Genomic DNA, 22,755 nt, shown 5'->3' with positions numbered 1-22,755 from the left:
ATTCAAAGCTTGCCAAACCTCCATACCCTAATTGCTGAATAAAAGTAGTTATATTTTGAAAGATTTTACTGACTAATTTTGCATAAAGTCAGCAGACAGTTTCCCTTAGTAATTTATTGCATATCAGTCAAAATCAGAGTGGAAAGAAGTTTAGTGAGGGTTCTTTCTCAGAAATAGCAACATTAACATTTTGGTTGGAAAAATGACATTCCTTCAACACATCAAAATCATTTAACCAGATTTCAACACGCACTGAATGTAGACATCAAATTGTGAGTGCAAGAACCATCTCTACGTTACTGAAACGTGATAAGCATGCTTCAGACTGACTTAAAAGAAAGACTTAATCTTAATTGAGCTGTTCTGTTGACACCTGACCTGCTATTTCATCATCATACTAGAAGCAGACAAACTGAAGTATACTCAGTCACTTCTAAAATGGAGAGGCAAATTTTAGCAATTTTTGAAGTCTAATACTCTTCTCCTTCCTCCTCTCCTTCTCCCTCAATAGAATCAACACCAACCTCCTCATAATCCTTCTCCAAGGCAGCCATATCCTCTCTGGCCTCAGAGAACTCTCCCTCCTCCATACCCTCTCCTACATACCAGTGCACAAAGGCACGCTTGGCATACATTAAATCAAACTTGTGGTCCAGCCTGGCCCAAGCCTCTGCAATGGCTGTGGTGTTGCTAAGCATGCACACAGCTCTCTGCACCTTGGCTAGGTCACCACCAGGCACCACTGTTGGAGGCTGGTAGTTGATACCGACCTTGAAACCAGTTGGGCACCAGTCCACAAACTGGATGGTACGCTTGGTCTTAATGGTGGCAATGGCAGCATTGACGTCTTTTGGTACGACGTCACCACGGTACAGCAAGCAGCAAGCCATGTACTTGCCATGACGTGGGTCACATTTCACCATCTGATTTGCTGGCTCAAAGCAAGCATTAGTGATTTCAGCCACTGAGAGCTGCTCATGGTAAGCCTTCTCAGCTGAGATTACTGGAGCATACGTGGCCAGTGGGAAGTGGATACGAGGGTAGGGAACCAAGTTGGTCTGGAACTCGGTCAAATCAACATTCAGGGCACCATCAAATCGGAGAGAGGCTGTGATGGAGGACACAATCTGGCTGATCAGCCTGTTAAGGTTGGTGTAGGTAGGACGCTCGATATCGAGGTTCCTACGGCAAATGTCATAGATGGCTTCATTATCGACCATGAAAGCACAGTCCGAGTGCTCAAGGGTGGTGTGGGTTGTCAGGATGGAGTTGTAAGGCTCCACAACAGCAGTGGACACCTGAGGAGCTGGGTAGATCGAGAACTCCAGCTTTGACTTCTTTCCGTAGTCAACCGAGAGACGCTCCATCAGCAAGGAAGTGAAACCAGAACCTGTTCCACCTCCAAAGCTGTGGAAGACCAGGAAGCCTTGAAGACCAGTGCACTGATCAGCCTATGAAAGGAATCCAATGAAAAAAATAACAGTTAGTGTAAACTATATGTTGTTAAACAGAAATAGCCTGATGTTAAATGTATAGCTTCTCACTAGTTTGCGGATCCTGTCAAGAACCAGGTCAATGATTTCTTTGCCGATAGTGTAATGCCCACGTGCGTAGTTGTTGGCAGCATCTTCCTTTCCAGTGATTAGCTGCTCAGGGTGAAATAGCTGACGGTAAGTGCCAGTGCGGACCTCATCTGAGAGACAGGAAAGACAGGAGTATGAAACGACAGATTTTAGCTGTGGTCACTAACCTGGTTGACGGACAAAGAATAACAATAATAAAAAGAATAGACAATTGCTTACCAATTACAGTAGGCTCCAGATCCACAAACACTGCCCTGGGTACATGCTTGCCAGCGCCTGTCTCACTGAAAAAGGTGTTGAAGGAGTCGTCACCTCCACCAATGGTCTTGTCGCTAGGCATCTGTCCATCTGGCTGAATACCGTGCTCAAGGCAGTACAGCTCCCAGCAAGCATTACCAATCTGGACACCAGCCTGACCCACGTGGATGGAGATACACTCACGCTGGGGGGGGAATATTTATTTATGTTGGTTACATAGGATTACCAATGAAAAGTACAATTTCATATTGTGCACACCTACTTAGATCTTTCATCACTTTATGCAGTTTTCTACAAATTCATCAGGAACTGAGAAAATATTTATCAAAAAGTTTGGTACTTTTTGGAAGTCAAAACCCCTCCCAAAAACATTAATATCTAATACATAATGACCCATTTTAACATGTTAAGGCCCTTCCACTTCACAGCATGGGTTACAATTAGTAGCGAGATTTAACTCTTTGCTGCCTGGAATACCTTATGATGCTACATTCATGTGCATGTGCTGAATGCACACAGATTAGGAAATGTTTATCACACTCTTCCATGTTTATTCTTTTTTATACAAGTATTTCAGTTAAAATGGACTGACATGTTAATGATTGTTAAATATCATTGCATTTTTAATGCAAGTCTGGATCCATTACAGGGATGGTCAATTCGACCGTGACCATAGAGTTTAGAGTCTCAAAAATACATTCTAAATATACTTTTCTAATATTAAATCTCTTTAAAGTTATTAAATGACTAGTGTCGAAATGACTAGTAACCAAGTCAGCACATTTAAGGGTTAGCTCCCGTTGGCATAAGTAAAGTAAGTCTAGCATTGGAAGCGCATGCTAGGCAACAGTAAGGACCTCCGAAACTGTTGTAGAGGGCTGGTCTAGCGCCGATCACGCCACGTACAGTACCCCCACCCCCACCCCCCGGCAACTCCCTTTCCGTTCTCCTCCCTAAACTCAGTCTCTGACTCCACCCGTCTGTAAGCAAATGGATTCGCATATTTACTGCGACAATTCCGCTATGCTGTTGCCTAGCGACAGGATTTCGTGGAGTTCCAATTTTAAAAATTATTATTAGTTACATTTATTCAGCGCCTTTCTTTAGTCAGATATCACACTCACACAGCTGATGAAAATGAAATAAATAAATAGATATAAATATAATAATATAATAAATATATATATAGCGAGAGAGAGAGAGAGAGAGAGAGAGAAAGAGCGATAGAGAGATAGAGTTACGTGCAACGATCAACATTTAAAAAAAACAGGAGCGTTTAAATATATATGCGTGATGTTATCACAAGTAGGCCTTAAGGCTGTAGCTATCCGCAGGGTGGATGCACGAGACAAAGGGTGCTCAATGCCCATGCTACCCCCATCATCTGGACAGCTCGATTTATCGTTCTTGATTTATCAACCCTTTATTCTAAACAATACCACTATACATTACTTGCTGTTGTCACAAATGCTAATCGCCTGAGCACACCATTTGCTACCAATCCCAAGAAAGCCACACTGGCTCGTTATTTAATTGAACTAATGCACGAACGAATCAATAGATTAATTATTGAAATTGCCATAGACATGTCTAAACGCTAGCCTGTTTTAACGATTCACTGTACGTTAAGTGTGGCTCCATCGAAAGAAACTATAATAAAAATGTAGGTCAGATTTTTAGCCTTTGAAAGATTTTCGATGGCAGGATTAGAATAAATTAATGCATCTAGCGTTAGTTATCTTTGTCACAGCAAAACTGAAATACTGTCTTTATCTATTAAGACAGCATATAAAAAGCTATACGATGTTGAAACAGAGAATTCTATAAAGTACAAAGAACCATAAAGGCGGTATAAGTAGACAGAGCTGACCACGAGGTCTGAGCGTAGACGGTGCAACGTAGTTTATGGTGTAGCTACATTGAACGTTGTACATCCATATCGTATATGATATGCAATTTAAGTTATTTTAAAAGTCGTTTGGCAGAGAGAAGTTATTTTCAGACAAAAGTGGAAGGGAGCTGTTACAAGAAACGCGTGTGCATTTTGCCTTCGTGAATAATCTACCTTCATTCAACTCCCCCATTCAATCACTCTCGACGGATAAGAACATGGCTGCAAATACGATTAGACAATGGAACAGTAACACGCAGAACTGTCGCTGATATTATACCTTAATCCTTCTAAAGATGCTGTAGCTTTTTGCACATGGTTTAGGCTATAACGACTACACGCCCGTTCCTGCGTCCGCCAAAAATGACGAGCATCAGTTTACCAAAGCCTATAACTAAGGCAGTCAATGGCCTACTTTTGTTTTAAAAAATGTGGAAACCACGTAAAATTGTGGACCACAGCGTAATTTTTCCGGTTATGAGCTTGTATATTGTAAACCAATTTTTTATAATTTTGTGACCATTATTCTGAGGCTTATTAAAAAGCATAGCCTAGGTGTTAACAGTCTATGCATATTACTTACCATGTTTAGACGCTTTAAAAGTTAACTGCTGAGAAATCGGTTAAAGATTACTCGAAGCCTGTTTCACTGCAGTACAATTCGTTACCTTCGTCGACAGCTAAGAGTCGATGTAGTAACTGCTTACTGTCAGAGTGGCGCACCGCTTTATAAAGACTGGTGGTGCACTGGGGGTTGGTCTCATGAATATATTAGTCCGAGCAGCCACGGAGGCCTGTATGCTGTAAAATCATTGTAAATCAGCACATTCTTGTTTCTTTATGTATGCCGCCAAATGCATGTGTAGGACATACTGGCCTAAACATAATCCAAATAAAAATAATCAACCATAGGGTCTACAGTGAAAATGAATATCTTAAAAAATCTGCATGATCAAATCCCATTCTCCTGCATAACTGCATTCGATTGCTGCTACAATTAACTCTTTTTAGAACTAAAGGACAAAGGGCAGATTTGGGGAATTCATTGTAAATTGTATTTTAAACCCTGCAATTCTGTCAATCCACTTAATTCGTTACGCCTCAACTAATTTATTAAGGAAAAATAGTATTGGCTAAGATAAGATAGTGTTGACTTGAGTTTCTTCAAGTTATGAAAAACGCATCACAATATATTAGAAATATTATCAATTTAATCTCACAGTATAGATAATCTTAAAGTTACAAACAGTTACAATCATTTGGGAAAGCCATATTTTAGATATGAAATCACAGGTTACAGTTCTATAGCCATTTTGTTAGTAATCTATTGTTGAGTGGTAATTTGATTTGAACAAAAGGTTCCAGGGAAAAGTTCATTAGGAATTGATGAACAATATAGTCACGTGGTGCACTGCAGCTGGATGACGTCAGTGTGCTGCGGAGAAATATTAAACAATGAAGGGCGGTGGCTTGTTGGGCGGCAGGGAAGGGATGCTTCTGCTGCGGAGACAGGCAAGTGCTAAGTGATGGTGAGATATTTAAACATACAGAAAATGTCCTCGATGAGTAACGCATGACATGCTTATCTATTCCAAATGTTATTTTAAAGGATGTCTCCGTAAAAATGTCTGTCAAAACGGAAATGATGCTGAATGAGAATGTGCACACGCACGCATACTTACTCACACACACACACACACACACACACACACACACAAAAATGTGTATTTTCGCTTGCAGAATCATGTAGGTATGAGTGGCATGACAATAAAGCGTTCATCATTTTAAGCAGTTGTCTCACTCAATAATAGCCTAACTCATGAAAATAACTTGATCATTCAATGATTATTACAGTTTTTGTAAAAACCTTTCTTGAGGCTCAAATAGTGAACCCTTCAACGGAAAAGAAATATGATGCAGATAACATATTACGTTAAACAAAAACACACATTGACCTTAGGAAAACCGACATTATCTTTATACATGTTGTACGAAAGCTTTAATCATGAAAGTAGCATCTATAATAGATTTTAGCATATTAAATTCACTGCACCAAGGCCGGTTTTACGACGCTGAAAAGGGGACACGCCCTTCTCACGGTCCTCGCGCTTGCTTACTGAGCGCAGCGCCTCCCTTTTCCTTCTGCAGTGCTCGCGCACGCTCCGTTGTCTAACTGAGACAAGTAGGTTAGTGTGCATCTCTTCAACGCCGACATCTCCAGAAAAAGAGCAAAATGGTGAGCCAGAGCATTTATTGTTTCAAACGTTTTATTTATTATTAATGGACTTTTCTTTTATTAATGTGCAATGTGTGCAGATGTGTAATTATACGTGGGGTCAAATGGTTTGACTTATGAACATTTTAGAAGTACTTTGATTTTTTTTTGCCATCAGCATCGGGGCGGTTGCCGGAATGAGAAAAAAACGCGCCACTGCATGCGTTATTGTTTTTCGCCACAACGGATCTGAATATAATACTTTGGTCAAAATATAGACAGTAGCGCGGATAATTAATCAGAATATGCTTTGATTAGCTATTGTGGTATAAAACATAAAACACATACCATTCCGTAATGTCACCAATATATCTCTGACTTGTGCATTGATTGCTGCTACTTTAAGAAATATCTCTTCAAAAATGTATTATTCGTAAAGCACGTTGTCAGATCCTCACAGAATAAAATGTAGGCTCGTGTCTAGGCTGAGCCAGGAGCTGGCTCTCTCTAAATATGGAAATCTTAAATAAGACACAGATATTTGTTTTTTATTGCTGTTATAGTGATAAAAAAAAAAAACAATGTTGAGATTAATTTGACCACATTATTCTGAATTTTGTTTGAAAAATATAAAATAACAAAAGGATTTTTTTTTAAAGATGCACAAATGACACTGACTAAGCTGTTTTGCATTTTGTAATGTGGAAGTTACTTAACTGTTATGTCTCCACAGCGTGAGTGTATCTCCATCCACGTGGGCCAGGCTGGTGTCCAGATTGGTAATGCCTGCTGGGAGCTGTACTGCCTTGAGCACGGCATTCAGCCGGATGGACAGATGCCTAGTGACAAGACCATTGGTGGAGGTGATGACTCCTTCAACACCTTTTTCAGTGAGACAGGCGCTGGCAAGCATGTACCCAGGGCAGTGTTTGTGGATCTGGAGCCTACTGTAATTGGTAAGCAATTGTCTATTCTTTTTATTATTGTTATTCTTTGTCCGTCAACCAGGTTAGTGCCCACAGCTAAAATCTGTTGTTTCATACTCCTGTCTTTCCTGTCTCTCAGATGAGGTCCGCACTGGCACTTACCGTCAGCTATTTCACCCTGAGCAGCTAATCACTGGAAAGGAAGATGCTGCCAACAACTACGCACGTGGGCATTACACCATCGGCAAAGAAATCATTGACCTGGTTCTTGACAGGATCCGCAAACTGGTGAGAAACTATAAATTTAATATAAGACACTTTGTGTTTATCAACATATAATAGTTTACATTAACTCTCTATTTTTGCATTGCTTACTTTTCATAGGCTGATCAGTGCACTGGTCTCCAGGGCTTCCTGGTCTTCCACAGCTTTGGAGGTGGAACTGGATCTGGTTTCACTTCCTTGCTGATGGAGCGTCTATCTGTTGATTATGGGAAGAAGTCAAAGCTTGAATTCTCCATCTACCCAGCTCCTCAGGTGTCCACCGCTGTGGTGGAGCCCTACAACTCTATCCTGACAACCCACACCACCCTTGAGCACTCGGACTGTGCTTTCATGGTCGATAATGAAGCCATCTACGACATTTGCCGTAGGAACCTCGATATCGAGCGTCCTACCTATACGAACCTTAACAGGCTGATCGGCCAGATTGTATCCTCCATCACAGCCTCTCTCCGATTTGATGGTGCCCTGAATGTTGATTTGACCGAGTTCCAGACCAACTTGGTTCCCTACCCTCGTATCCACTTCCCACTGGCCACATATGCTCCAGTAATCTCAGCTGAGAAGGCTTACCATGAGCAGCTCTCAGTGGCTGAAATCACTAATGCTTGCTTTGAGCCATCTAATCAGATGGTGAAATGTGACCCACGTCATGGCAAGTACATGGCTTGCTGCTTGCTGTACCGTGGTGACGTTGTACCAAAAGACGTCAATGCTGCCATTGCCACCATTAAGACCAAGCGTACCATCCAGTTTGTGGACTGGTGCCCAACTGGTTTCAAGGTCGGTATCAACTACCAGCCTCCAACAGTGGTGCCTGGTGGTGACCTAGCCAAGGTGCAGAGAGCTGTGTGCATGCTTAGCAACACCACAGCCATTGCAGAGGCTTGGGCCAGGCTGGACCACAAGTTTGATTTAATGTATGCCAAGCGTGCCTTTGTGCACTGGTATGTAGGAGAGGGTATGGAGGAGGGAGAGTTCTCTGAGGCCAGAGAAGATATGGCTGCCCTGGAGAAGGATTATGAGGAGGTTGGTGTTGATTCTATTGAGGGAGAAGGAGAGGAGGAAGGAGAAGAGTATTAGATTTCAAAAATTGCTAAAATTTGCCTCTCCATTTTAGAAATGACTGAGTATACTTCAGTTTGACTGCTTCTAGCATGATGATGAAGTAGCAGATCAGGTGTCACCAGAACAGCTCACGTTAGGGTCAGTGTACTCCAGAAATCTTTACACAAGTTATTGTTATTACTCCACTTTTGTGTAAAACTCCAGTTTTTGGTATGAAAGCTAAATAAATCCTTCAAAATAGTTTGTTGTTTTGCATTATTTACTTACTCATCGTGTCTCTAATGGCCCTGATCACAGTCAGTTTCATAAAGAATTATTATCTTTTAATTACAAATATAATGCCTTTTTGCACTTACATAATAACATTTAATGCAGGACTGTCAGGTATTCCCTTTTTAGGGAGCACAGAAACAAGCCTAAATGGAAAAACACCTCAAAGAGTTTAGAATTCTAATGCTATACCTAATTATTAAGAACATATATACGTATATGCATATACAGATGACACACACATCTAAGAAGGTGCATTTCCTTGCAGCAGAGTTTTCTATGGGCTACACAGACATAAAAAAGACTTTTGTGCCCCCTAAAGGTGCCATCCATCTTTTTCCTGTCAATGGTCACAACCATTAGAAATAATTTCCCGGTGAAGATGTTATTCATAATTTACAGTTACATGATTACTGGGGGCAAGGGGTGAGAAATTTCTTTATAAACCTTTTCAACATTTTAAGATGTGCCATGTGCTGCGTTTGCATCACAATCTTATGACACAATGAATTATCAATAAAGCGAACAACAACAACAACATCAACAACAAAACCTGAGGGGGAGCATGCCCCTTCACGTTCTATTGCATAATGCCTCTAATCTAGTGAATTTTGCCTTCTTGGCAAGTAATTAAGTGTTAAGCTTCTATCCTGATAGTTAATATTTTGAAAAATATATACATTTTGGCTGGAATTTCAAATGGAACAAACATTTTTACAATTCCAAAAACAAAGCTACAGTACTAAAATGTCTTTATTATTACTGTTATTGATCATTCCGATTATTAATGTGAGATAACGTGAGCAATTTCTCTAAAATGTAACAATCTCAAAATAGCTATATTAGCCTCGTAAATATTGGTTTATTCACAAGAAGGTTAGACCTACATTCTACACTCTTAAAAATATAGGTGCCAACTGCAACCAAAAAGGGTTCACTGGAATGCCATAAAAGAACCATTTTTGATTGCATAAAGAACTTCTACATTTATCTGATGGTTTTCTCCAAAGCAACTTGCAATTATGTCTGAATACAACTTGAGGGTTAAGGACTTTGCTCAGGGGCCCAACAGTGACAACTTGTCAGTGGTGGGGCTTGAACTGGCAACCTTCCAATTACGATGTGAGTACGACAACCACTGAGCTACCAATGCCCTTTTATCAAGCTTCTTAAAAGAACTCTTAAAGGTTCTTCAGAGCATCTTTTCGAACGTTTCTTTGTAGAACATTTAGTTAAAATATTATTCATGGATCCATAACTGTTTGCTCCAAGAACCAATACCACATAGTTCTTCAGAAGTGCATGGTTCTTCAACAGCAAACATAAACCTAAATGTACTGGAACTACTGGAGTAACCAGACTATGCTGCGAGCAAATTCCAGACATGCTGCTTATTATTAATACTCAGGGACTTTAACAGAATTCAACAAATTAAAGTTTGCTTTACATGTATCATTGCAACTTCATCAAGCCACTGGCATACTTGGGTGACTGTCCACATCTGTGTCACATCTGCAAAGCAAATAAGAGATATAACTATTAAATTGTTCTTTGGCACATACTTAGGAACATGCTGCATCTGTACAATAAGCTACAGATAAAGGGATATTCTGAAAGATGCCACAAATATTTGTTTTTTTATTGCTATTATAGTGATATTTGATTTATATACAGCGCTGCTTTGGTACAGAACAAAAAAACAATGTTCAGATTAATTTGACCACATTATTCTGAATATTGTTGGGAAAATATAAAACAACAAAAGGAATATTAGATTAGTGATTTTTACTCATTCAGTTTTTTTAAAAAGAAGCACATATGACAATGACTAAGCTGTTTTGCATTTTGTAATGTGGAAGTTACTTAACTGTTATGTCTCCACAGCATTAGTGTATCTCCATCCACCTGGGCCAGGCTGGTGTCCAGATTGGTAATGCCTGCTGGGAGCTGTGCTGCCTTGAACATAGCATTCAGCCAGATGGACAGACGCCTAGTGACAAGACCATTAGTGGAGGTGATGACTCCTTCAACACCTTTTTCAGTGAGACAGGAGTCGACAAGCATGTACCCAGGGCAGTATTTGTGGATTTGGAGCCCACTGTGATTCGTAAGAAATCGTCTATTCTTTTTATTATTGTTATTCTTTGTATGTCAACCAGGTTAGTGACCACAGCTAAAATATGTTGTTTCCTCCTCCTGTCTTTCCTATCTCTTAGATGAGGTCCGTACTGACACTTACCATCAGGTATTCCACCCTGAGCAGCTGATCATTGGAAAGGAAGATGCTGCCAACATTACACCATCTGCATTACACCATCGGCAAAGAAATCATTGACCTGGTTCTTGATAGGATCCGCAAACTCGTGAGAAGCTATACATTTAACATCAGGCTATTTCTGTTTAACAACATATAATTTACACTAACTAGGCTGATCAGTGCACTCGTCTTCAAGGCTTCTGGGTCTTCCACAGCTTTGGAGGTGGAACAGGTTCTGGTTTCACTTACTTGCTGATGGAGCATCTCTTGGTTGACTACAGAAAGAAGTCAAAACTGGAGTTCTCGATCTACCCAGTTCCTCAGGTGTCCACTGCTGTTGTGGAGCCCTACAACTCCATCCTGACAACCCACACCACACTTGAGCACTCAGACTGTGCTTTCATGGTTGATAATGAAGCCATCTATGACATTTGCCATAGGAACCTCGATATCGAGCGTCCTACCTACACCAACCTTAACAGGCTGATCAACCAGATTGTGTCCTCCATCACAGCCTCTCTCCGATTTGATGGTGCCCTGAATGTTGATTTGACTGAGTTCCAGACCAACTTGGTTCCCTACCCTCGTGTCCACTTCCCACTGGCCACGTATGCCCCAGTAATCTTATTTGAGAAGGCTTACCATGAGCAGCTCTCAATGGCTGAAATCACTAATGCTTGATTTGAACCATCAAATCAGATAGTGAAATGTGACCCACGTCATGGCAAGTACATGGCTTGTTGCTTGCTGTACCGTGGTGAAGTTGTACAAAAAGATGTCAAAGCTGCTATTGCTGCCATTAAGACCAAGCGTACTATCCAGTTTGAGAACTGGTGCCCAACTGATTTCAAGGTCAGTATCAACTACCAGCCTCCCACTGTAGTGCCTGGCAGTGACCTAACAAAGCGCCAGAGAGCTGTGTGCATGCATAGCAACACCACAGCCATTGCAGAGGCTTGGGCCAGGCTGGACCACAAGTTTGACTTAATGTATTCCAAGCCTGCCTTTGTGCATTGGTATGTAGGAGAGGATATGGAGGAGGGAGAGTTCTCTGAGGCCACAGAGAATATGGCTGCCCTGGAGAAGGATTATGAGGCGGTTGGTGCAAATAGTACTGAAGGAGAAGATGAAGGAGGAGCGTACTAGGTATATACACACAGAATACACATAGAATAAAGTCTCAAATGTATTATTAAAATATTTGTAGATCCATGTTAGGTACATGTATTTGTGGTAATTAAAATTTATATCATACACACATTTTGTTTGTAACTATTTGCTTGGAATATGTTTATTTGGAGCAGGCAATGAGTAAGTTTGGTATTATCAAAAATGATCAAACGTTCTCCTGTTTTTCATATAGTGAAAGTACTTCAGGGGGACAAATAAAAAATATTACATGTGCTGGACTTTTGTCATGCACACTGGTAAATATTAAATGTATAAGTATTTCACAAGGCACATACATGATAACTACAAATAGTGGTTCTAAGGTAAAAAGATGTGTGTCAATTTTCAGACAAAATAAACCATGCATAATATACCATTAACCAATTCTTATCCCTACAACACAAGGAAAGAAAAGTAGACCAGTGTGTGTTGCACTTACACATGCTTTTAATTATAATACTGTGTCAGCCCGCATACATTGCCAATTATGATTATGAAATATAATATTATGATATTCTGTATTTCTTTTACTCTCTGTCAAATAACCACATCATCAACATAGTCAATTATTTGTGCACTTCTAAGGGAAATTTTATTTTTAGAGGAGTTTTTATGACTGTGAAGTGTGGAATTTCATTACATTCAAATAATACTGTGTACATAACTGTTATAATTATATTGATTGTTATGTGAACAGGAAGGAAAAAAACCCATCTGAATTATTTATGTTGGCTGAGTATGTCTGTCAGTAGTTTGAGTACCAGTGCCATTTTATATTCTTCACTGTTGGCACTGAATCCCTGGTTGCAACTTCTTGCTAAACAAAAGGCAAGTGAGAGACAATAACACCAGCAAATGATATTTCACTTCTCAAAAAAACTAAAAGAGAAAAATGTCTAAAAGAGATTTATTTCATTTAAACAGAATGGGGTTTTCAATAACACGACATTTCATTACCAGAAAGCCCATGTAATAAGTAAAAATAGTTATACAATCTAATTAAATTTGATTTCTTTCTCTGTGATGAGTTTTTCTTCTTTTTCTTTCATCGGCCTCCTTCATACAGAATTAAGGAAGTGGTGAAAACAAAAGTAAAAGTTTTATAGTTCTTTTATCTTATGTGGGTATGACATTGTTTGAAAGAGGAAAGTCAGACTTAGGGTTATAGTTTCACATGAGTGAATCACAATAATCCATTTAGCATATGATTAGTAACTGCATGGCCACTGCTACTATTAAACTATTTTATGTCATTAAAAAATAATTTTAAATGTTTCCCTGTGGTGCTATTTACTGTCACATTACACAAATAATCTAATCATCCTCAAAAAGTTTAAAAAGGCTTTTAGTAATCCATAAATTGGTGGTTTTCTTGGCAATGTAAAAATTAAGCAAAATATGTGGGTGGGACAGTGGGTGAAATGTGCAGTTGTTTTCTGACATAAAATGCTGAAAGAAATATAACATCATACAACCTGCAACCATGTGGAAATATAGTGAAAAACACAAAAAGAAATGCAGTTTATGGGGCATAATTGTATAGAATAGAGGAGCTAGGAAGAGAAATGGAGGAGAAGAAGCTCGTTTTCAGCACAGCAGGTTGATTAGATTATGGTGCAAAGCCACACAGGAAACTAATTATTCCATACAGCATACCATGGCCAGCAAAGAACAGTGCAGTATAGCAACCATAAATGAAATCAGTGCTAAAATAAAGGTATAGGAGAATAAAAATAAAAAAAGCACAGTTGTGCCAGCAGTCGTGCCAAACTAGAAACTTTTGAGAAGTACCTTTAGAAAATGAAAAGGATGAAGTGCGAATGAGGTGGAGAGTTGGTCTTATAGCTGTGCACAGTTAGTATTGCATCACCCTAAAAACCTGATATTCAATTGATCTGTAAAAAACCTTGGCAGTCATCAGCCACTTACTTACACACGTAGTATACCCATATGATCTGTACTCTTGGAAATTCCTTGGAGATATATGCAGATTAAATAAATTAGGGTTTTTAAAAAAGAACTCTAACAAAACTCTTTGTATTGCTTTTTAAAGTATAACAGCAGACAGAGGAAGTCTAACAATATTATAACAGCTGTATTACTAAATGGTGTTCCTTTTTATTTGGTGCATCAGAAAGAAATCTGAACCTTACCACAGCTTCATACCAGAATGATGTGCAGGAGATGTAAATAACCTTAAGCAATACAACTTCTTTTTAAAATTGTAGTCAATTACTTTATAAAAACATTAGCAAATAGGTTTTTTCATGTTATAGGAAAAATATGCGGTTGTTTCAGACTCAGCATCGGCAAACATGTCTGTTATTCAAAAATGAGCCTCTCTTTTCTGCAATCTTGCATGCAAATGAGAAAGAATATACAAAACACCAAATTTTTCTTTCTTGCTGTACAGTTCAGACTATGGCGTAATGTAAATTATATTTACAGGAAATGTTCATATTGTTCCTCATATCCTGCTGTGTTATCCCTTCTCCTTGTTTCACAATCAAATGGAACATGTCTGCATTAGCTAAATGCTTAATGGACAGGGACATGAGAAATATACACTTGTAATGCCAAGCAACATATCACTAATGGTTGTTTGTCTTAGTAGTAAATTATTATTATATGAATAAACAGTTAATTGGCTCCTACAACTGGGACCATTGATGAATAATTTTCTTAAAGATAGCATACAGAATAAAAAATCAGTGTACTGTTCAACAGCTGTAACTGGGATAAATATTATAATCGTAATTACTCAAATAGTAATAAAGTGGTTATAATATTCGACTTATTAGTATAATAATATTCGTCTGGTGCAGCAAACCTCACCCTTTGCAGTAAAAATGAGATTAGAACAGACACTGGATATGGCACACAGTCTGGTGCTCAGGAGTAGAACTGCAGAGTCATGCCTTATTCTGAGTCTGCCTTCAAGAACATCAATACCTTCTCTTATTACATGAAGATAGGGAATGGAGAAAGATTATATATGTGTGTATATATATATATATATATATATATATATATATATATATATGGGATGAATTGTCAACAGTGAGATATATAAAGTACTTTTCTTATATATGATGAATTATTAACAGTGAGATCACAGAATCTATTGAAGAGAATCTATTGTGTACAAAAGTGGGAATCTGTACAGCCTGAAGAAGGCAGCTGGGTGGGGACGTGTTTGGATATTATGCCTTAATGCAGGGGACAGTTAGGATGCCTGCCAAGGGAGGGGCAAAGCTGGGGTGGGGGTCAATGGAGGAGAAGAGAAAGAGAGAAGGAAGAGAGCATTAAACAGAGAGATGAAGGCTGTAGGTGGGAGTGGCCAAGGCCATGTGGAAGAATGATTGATGGTTAATGGTAGGAGAAACCTACCAGAGCCTGAGACATTTAGTGTAGGGGAGGAGAGATGTGAGTATAAAAGCCCTTGCGCACCTTATTTGGAGGTCCTGTTGCTTCACCTCCTGCTGCTCAGCTTCAACCACTGCCAGTAAAGCTCCCAAAAGAAAGAGCCCTATCAGGGAGAAAAAGAAGACAGTGTGATCAAGAATCCTATCTGAATCCAAATATGAGTCACTCCTCAGTCCGCACTTCCTACAACCGCACCTTTGCTGGACCTTCCTCCGTAACCTACTCCCCCTTCTCGTCCCGTATGCCAACTCTGGGCAACCGCTATTTCAGCTCTGCGCCGCCCTCCTCATCTACGCGCTCAGTGGGCTACCGGCTACGCTCCGCCACGCCCGCCCCCCGCTTGTCCTACGACAAGGTGGACTTCTCTTTAGCCGAAGCGATCAACCAGGAGTTCCTTGCCACCCGCAGCAATGAGAAGCAAGAGCTGCAGGAGCTCAATGACCGCTTCGCCAGCTTCATCGAGAAGGTGCGCTATCTGGAGCAGCAGAACGCTGGCCTCCACATGGAGCTCAATCAGTACAAGGGCAAGCAACAGCACGGGCAGCCCAACCGAGCCAGCGAACTCTGCCAGCAGGAGCTGAGGGAGCTACGCAGGCAGATGGAGCAGATTGGGAAAGAGCGCGATCAGATCCAGGTGGAGAGGGACAACCTGGCTGAGGATCTTGCCTTGATCAAGCAGAGGTGCGTCCGACAGGGAGTCATGGGAAGGGCTGGGATCCATGGGAGGGGAGGTCTTTGAATACATAAAGGATTAGACTGAGAAATTGTTGTGTTTCTTATAATTGTAATTAATTAATGAAATAATTTACATTTTTCATAAACTATAGAACTGTTACAGATTTAACACAATCTAACTATGTCTTCACAAAATGATAAGTAATAATACATAACATAAATAATACTCTGGATGGCTAAAAGGCTGTTTTAAACATTCTTAGAAGTGTAATCTAACCTAAATGTTCTGGCCAAAGCTTAAAATCAAAAGTTAAATTGTCCTCAGAAACTGTTAGGGCCAAATAAACTATCTATCTATATAAATAAATAGGTTTACAAAGTTGAGACCTACAGGAGCAAAAAAAAAAATGTAGTTTAAAAGTTTTTAATTAATAGTGAAATAAAAAGAAATATGATAAAGGACTAGACTCCAGTTTTCAGACTTGTAGGGTGTGGTGACAGGAATTATATATGGTTCTGATGGTTTTGTTTTATCTATAGTTATTACCACCAACTCACTTCCACTCTTGCACACAAGTGTGTTCTCTTACCAAACACACACATATACAAAACCCAGCAATGTATGGATCTCAAAAAAGAATTTTCACTTAGGCTAAATCTAAAATCTGTTGATGGGGTGGGTGTGGCCCTGGTGGAAAGGGCAGAGACAAAGAGTCTGCAGCCTGGATCAGCCCACTCTGCTGCAGCTGGTAATTGTTCTCCAGGGTCAGGAGTGTAGGATGCAGGGGCTCAATCTTGATATCACAAGTGCAAACACTCCTCTACACTGACTCACTCCCTAGTTTAATGTCAATGCAATACAGGATACACTGTAACATCCTAATCAGTGACAAACACTGTGATTTTGATTGCAAATATGTAAATCTATTTATTGTGTTCTGCATCTACTAAATAATGTCATTGTATAGAAGCCAAATATTTATTTCACCACAAGCAGTAAATGGGTACTTCTTTTATAGTTACAGCATCATGAAATTGTACACTAATTAAAACATATATTTCCATTAAAAATACAGGGAAAAAACACTAAATATCCCAAATGGAATAAGAAATGATCGGGGGACCTTTGATGCCCTCAAATTTCCTCCCCATTTTATTGACACAATTGCAAATTAATTTATGTTAAGACTTAAACCTAATGTATTATTGAATATATCCAGCAGGACTGAGTGGCAGAGGTTGGGGGTGGGGGTATGGGAGTGGAGAGTGAGAGAATGATTAAGACATGCAGGGCAACAAAGAGATGTAAGAAAAATCAATGTAGATTGATGCAGAAGGTTCCATTACAGGTGTTTGTTGTCTTTGGTATGTGGGTGCCAGGTACCCTTTTAACGAATGCAGAATTCCAATTAAATAAAATATAAGCCCAACCACAGCCCAGACATATTCTTGCACACATGAGCCACGCCCTTCTTCCATATCAGTATCTTAAGCAGTCTTGGCCACAGCTGAAAATAACAGAAATTATAACATCATAACTACACCATATGTCTGTTAAAAACTTGACCATAGAAACATAGGATCCCTTAGATAGCATCCCTTAAAAAGGACTATGGATATGATACTGAGTTATTTTTAAACCTGCCCCCTTTTCCATCAAAAAGGTTTCACTTAAAAAAAGAAAGGAAAATAAAAAGGAAAGAAAAGTAAAAGAAAGGTAATATAATTCCCTCTGTGTTGTGCGTAGCTTGACTAGGCTGCCTAGTTAACATTTTAGATCAAATGGGGCAGATGTTATCATAGCCACTAGAAAATATTACATGGCATGATTCAATTGCTAAATTCATTTATAACCTGTGTTTTGTGTATGTCCTCCAAAGGATAGCTAGTTTAATGCATTAGCTGAGGGGATGGCTTGACCTGCTATTTTCTGTCTTAGCCTAAATCCTTTTATGCAACACATTAGCTAATTGATCTTCAGGCTCCCTGCCAGCTGGTGCCCCATTAGTTACAGCACGTAGACCTATGAGAGCAAGCCAGACGTGTATTGACTAGAGACTCCTTCTAAGAGCGCCACACAAGAAAGCCTGGTGTCACAGTCAGCTCAGGACTACCTTTGCATTTGCTAATGTAAACAAGGACAAATTTGATTATTCTGTAGGTTAGTCGGTAAATTGCTCTCCATAATACTGCGTAAATGAAACAATGTTTTTAATCTGCATACACTGCATATTCTATGCCTTCTGCAAACATACTAAATATCCTAAGATGAATAACAAAAATAAGAAAAAATAGGGTATATAATAAGACTATTTATGGGTATTTTTTATTTCATCCAACCAGATTTAACATACTTTTATCCATTAAAAAATACAGATTAGGTAAAATTAAGTATAGTGATAAAATAATCTAGATGTAAATCTAGGTATTTTCATAAGTAAATCATACATTACTCTTGTACTTATCAAGTATGGTGTCAGAGACCTTTTGAAACAAACTGAGATTTTTGTGAACTTCCTGTATGTGTGCAGGTTAGATGAAGAGGCTCAGAAAAGGCAGGATGCTGAGAACCAACTGATCCTGTTTCGAAAGGTGATGACAAACACACACACACACACACACACACACACACACACACACACACACACTCTTTCTCTCTCTCTCTCACCTCTGAGTAAGTACAAGTATATTAATTGTTATATTTTTACCAGTGTTAAGTATTTTCGTTACACCATTAGACATTGCTGGTTTGTTCTAATAATACTGAACTAAATAACTTTTTTTTTTTTTTCAAGTAACATAACGCTCAAGGCAACGCCTTCTTTAACTTGGGAGAAGACAGTTGAATTATTAACAACTTCCAACTGATTAGTAGTGCAAACTTGGGAATACACCTCAAAGTGCAGGCTATAGCCTTCATGTGTCTTTGATTTCCAGTTCTTCTAATGACAACTTGATGCAATTGTTTTGCAAAGAAAAAGTCCAAAACTATGGGCTAAGAACGAGATTCACTTTTAATAGGTTCGTTCTCGTGGCGGTGATCCCCATTATATCCAATTATATCATATCATATATCATAGATGGGATCATGTCATATATCATATATCAAAGATGGGATCATATATGGGGCGCTTGATCTGTTACTGGCTGGCTCTGTTCAGCGATTGCGCCGAGTAACTTGAGGTTATACAGCCTAACGTCATGGCATCAAAAGGTTTTCCTTATGGAAAATAGAAAACCTTTTTATGCCATGACGTTAGGCTCTATAACCTCTAGCTACTCATTTATTAATTTTTTTAATTTTTAATTTTTTTTTTAATGTAACTGAGTAATATACGATTTAAATATGTTTAACAAATGTTTAATACACAGGATTATTGGAAGAAACCTGGCTTCTACGAGGAATCTGCACTGCTTTCTTTCTTGATTCTAAGCAGATGTAATTGCAGTGGACAACAATCACTAAAGCAATTATAATCTTGATTTTACATCAGTTAACATCAGTTTCCTTTGTTTTGAGTCACTTGTCAATGACCATTCTTCGGTAGATGCCCTCTATTCTTTCTGATCAATCTTGCCTAACACTATACAGAAACTTGACTGTCATTATACAGAAAAATTATATAGTGGTCATTATACAAAAAATGAAAGAACAACACTTTCAGCTGGCATAACAATGCTAAACAAACATAAATAACAGAAAGTAGATAAACACATGCATTCATAAATCTGTAGTTCTGAAAGGTATGTACTTTAAATTTTTGGAGTGTTAAAATGCGGCAAAAATAGATCTCAAGTTTTACTTTAGGAAATAGACACTATATAGCTAAACAATGTATACTTATTAGGCATGTTGGATATTATTTGAAAACAGAAATTAAAATTTGCAGTCTTTGGAAAGGGAGAAATTAGGTTGATAAAGAGGTTAACAGTGTAAATACATGAACAAGTTAATATAATCAAAATTATACCTACTTTTGTACCTTGCTTGTGGAGGTATCAAAACAAATGTTAGTCTATGACAAACAGCTGTATTTAGAAGCATACAGATGTTATTGCAATCAGCCCTACCTGAAATGTTTTTACACATATGGGTTTCTCACCACAGCATTGATAAATGAATGTTTAGAACAAATCTAAACATTCATTCCCATCTACCTGCAGGATGTGGATGATGCCACTCTTGTCCGCCTGGAGCTGGAGAGAAAGATTGAATCTCTGATGGATGAGATTGAATTCCTCAAGAAGCTGCACGATGAAGTAAGTTGTAGGCCAAAAGAACTCTAATGTGATACTTTACAGCTTCTATATGACCAAATGGAGAGTATGGTGTAAATATTATTTGCTCAGTGTCATAAATGTAAAGGTAATTGAGGGTTCTTCTGGCCTAATACCCCACTGGCATATTTTTCCTTGTCTTACAAGAAGTAGTAGAGTCTTGGAAGAACCATAAAGAATGAACTTTCTCATAAACTATACAAACAGGAAATCCAGGATGTGCAGGTGAGCATTGAAACCCAGCAGATGAAGATGGAAGTGGAGGCCACGGTTCGGCCCGACTTGACTGCAGCCCTGAGGGACATTAGGGCCCAGTATGAAAGCATTGCAACCAAAAACATGCAGGAGTCAGAGGAATGGTATAAATCCAAGGTGAAGGGATATAACACACATGGAAAATATACACCCAATGGAAAATATACACATACTATTTGCAGAAAGATCATTATGTTTTCTCTTCTCCTCTACAGTTTGCCGACCTGACAGACTCAGCAAAGCGCAATGCTGAGGCAATGAGGCAGGCCAAGCAAGAAGCCAATGAATTTAGGAGGCAGATCCAGGGCCTCAACTGTGAGATTGATGCCCTTAAGAGCACGGTGCGCTTATTTCAGTCATGAGAAGCTTCTAGGAGTACATGAGGTCAGTCAAGGTGGTCACAGAAAGTACTGAGAAATGCCCATGCTCACAGTTGCATATGTGTGTGTCACACAGAACGAGGCACTGCTGAGGCAGATGAGGGAAATGGAGGACCAGTTTGGCTTAGAAGCTGGCAACTACCAGGACAGCATTGCTCGTCTGGAAGAAGAGATCCGCCACCTGAAGGATGAAATGTCTCGTCACCTGAGGGAATATCAGGACTTGCTCAATGTCAAGATGGCTCTGGATATTGAGATTGCTACATATAGGAAGTTACTGGAAGGAGAGGAGAGCAGGTATAGATGTTACTTTCACCAGTCCCTGTCCACAAATAAGTCATTGTGTCGTATTTTGAGCCTGAGGTGCTCTGATGTTCTTTCAGAATATCTGTTCCCATCTTGAACGTAACATCTATGGGTCTGCGTAATGGCGGTAAGTATGGTGGTGGTTTTGTAATTTCTTGCTGTCCTTCTACAACCTTAAGGTCACCAACATTATTGTAAAAGTTAAATTAAATTAGATGTACTATTGATATTGATAAAATATCCTGCCTCTTTTATTTGCCATTGTCTAGAGTATGACCAGCCTTCTGATGTTGGACATGGCAAGAAGGTGGTTATCAAAACTGTCGAGATACGTGATGGAGAGGCAAGTCACCTTGTAACATATTACAGTTTTTTATTATTCAGTTTTTATTATCAGATAAAATGATAACTTTTTTTTTCTGCATAGGTGGTAAAGGAGTCTAAGAAGGAGAGAGAAACACCTCGTGATTCCAAGGACACCCGCGACTCCCGCAATCAACATGAATCTGATAGGGATGAGTAAAGCAGGTGATGAACAACTGTTTGTTCCAGATTTTAGAATTTGGTATTGATTATTAGGTAGAATGAAGGGAAAAATTAGCAACAGATAATAAAATAAAAACATTAATTGCTGCTTATGTCCATCTACTACTTGCTACTGATATCCAGAAATTATCCAGAAATTAAATTATTGGCAAATGTTTCTATTTGTTTTGAATCAGTACTGTGAACCTGAATGGGTTACATTATTCGATGTTGAGCATCGAGAATTTTAATCAGCCAGTTTCATTATGCTATGGTGCTAACAACATGAACTAATCAGTCTTAAACTACAAAAATTATACCAGAGTCAGAGATTGTCGCAGACACATAAATTATTATGTAAAATTCCATAAATCATACACACTCAGCCCTGTTAATAGCTGATCACATACTGACTCAACAATTTTAGACAAAATAGACCAAATAAATCTAACTAGTCACCAATTGAGGCCTTTATTTACAGAAAAACTGTAAGACTTTTCTACACTGTTTTTTTTTAAAAATTTAATTAATCGATTTGGCTCTGCATCTGAAATTTATAACCCTAAAAAACAAACAAACAAACAAAAAACTTGTGATATAAGGACAGCATTCTCTTGAGCTACTCTTGAGATCTAGTCCACTTTCGTAACATTCAATCTCCGGTCACAGATACTGCCAGGTCATAATCCTTTATAGCTTTATGTTATAAATCACTATTTTGTGATTGTATCACTACTTTTGGATAGGGAGGCTAGCTACTTTTCTTGCTTCACAAGGTTTTGTGTGTTCATTGATGCTGGGCTTGTTAGAATTTCAATTATTGTGGTTATAAATGGAAAAGTAGAGGACTTCTGAATGAGGAAAAATACAGTGTAATTAAGGCATTGTATTTTCTGAAACATTACAAAAAACTAAATAAATGTAAAGTGAAAAATAATTAAATGAACTGGAACAAAAAAAACCTCTAATGGTCTTGTTTACTCCATGCTG

General features: G+C 38.8%; 3 protein-coding genes and 1 pseudogene across 4 annotated transcripts; 3 read left to right on the top strand and 1 right to left on the bottom strand.

Moving 5' to 3' along the window:
• Window positions 1-96: 96 nt before the first annotated feature.
• On the bottom strand, window positions 97-4,470 carry LOC113588694 (tubulin alpha-1B chain). Its single transcript, XM_027027987.3, has 4 exons — window positions 4,316-4,470; window positions 1,803-2,025; window positions 1,545-1,693; window positions 97-1,451 (listed from the first exon to the last, which is right to left on the bottom strand). Exons 1-4 carry the CDS (start codon window positions 4,316-4,318, stop codon window positions 471-473), a joined length of 1,356 nt encoding a protein of 451 aa, XP_026883788.1. The 5' UTR covers window positions 4,319-4,470; the 3' UTR covers window positions 97-470.
• A 509-nt stretch (window positions 4,471-4,979) lies between these two features.
• LOC113588693 (tubulin alpha-1A chain-like) lies at window positions 4,980-8,463 on the top strand. Its single transcript, XM_027027986.3, has 4 exons — window positions 4,980-5,968; window positions 6,681-6,903; window positions 7,013-7,161; window positions 7,258-8,463. The coding sequence occupies exons 1-4, from the start codon at window positions 5,966-5,968 to the stop codon at window positions 8,236-8,238; spliced, it is 1,356 nt and encodes a 451-aa protein (XP_026883787.1). The 5' UTR covers window positions 4,980-5,965; the 3' UTR covers window positions 8,239-8,463.
• Window positions 8,464-9,515: 1,052 nt separating this feature from the next.
• LOC113588698 (tubulin alpha-1C chain-like) lies at window positions 9,516-12,367 on the top strand (annotated as a pseudogene). Its single transcript, XR_014119446.1, has 3 exons — window positions 9,516-9,536; window positions 10,384-10,600; window positions 10,710-12,367. The product of XR_014119446.1 is annotated as a tubulin alpha-1C chain-like (transcript).
• Window positions 12,368-15,373: 3,006 nt separating this feature from the next.
• On the top strand, window positions 15,374-21,943 carry prph (peripherin). Its single transcript, XM_027027983.3, has 9 exons — window positions 15,374-16,027; window positions 18,553-18,613; window positions 20,186-20,281; window positions 20,507-20,671; window positions 20,770-20,895; window positions 21,011-21,231; window positions 21,318-21,367; window positions 21,510-21,583; window positions 21,668-21,943. The coding sequence occupies exons 1-9, from the start codon at window positions 15,504-15,506 to the stop codon at window positions 21,761-21,763; spliced, it is 1,413 nt and encodes a 470-aa protein (XP_026883784.1). The 5' UTR covers window positions 15,374-15,503; the 3' UTR covers window positions 21,764-21,943.
• Window positions 21,944-22,755: the final 812 nt, after the last annotated feature.

This window comes from Electrophorus electricus, chromosome 22 (assembly GCF_041902795.1).
Source record: "Electrophorus electricus isolate QZ-2024a chromosome 22, ASM4190279v1, whole genome shotgun sequence".
NCBI classification, from domain to species: Eukaryota; Metazoa; Chordata; class Actinopteri; order Gymnotiformes; family Gymnotidae; genus Electrophorus; species Electrophorus electricus.
Note: the sequence above shows the minus strand (reverse complement) of the source record. Positions and strands in the feature narration are given on the sequence as shown.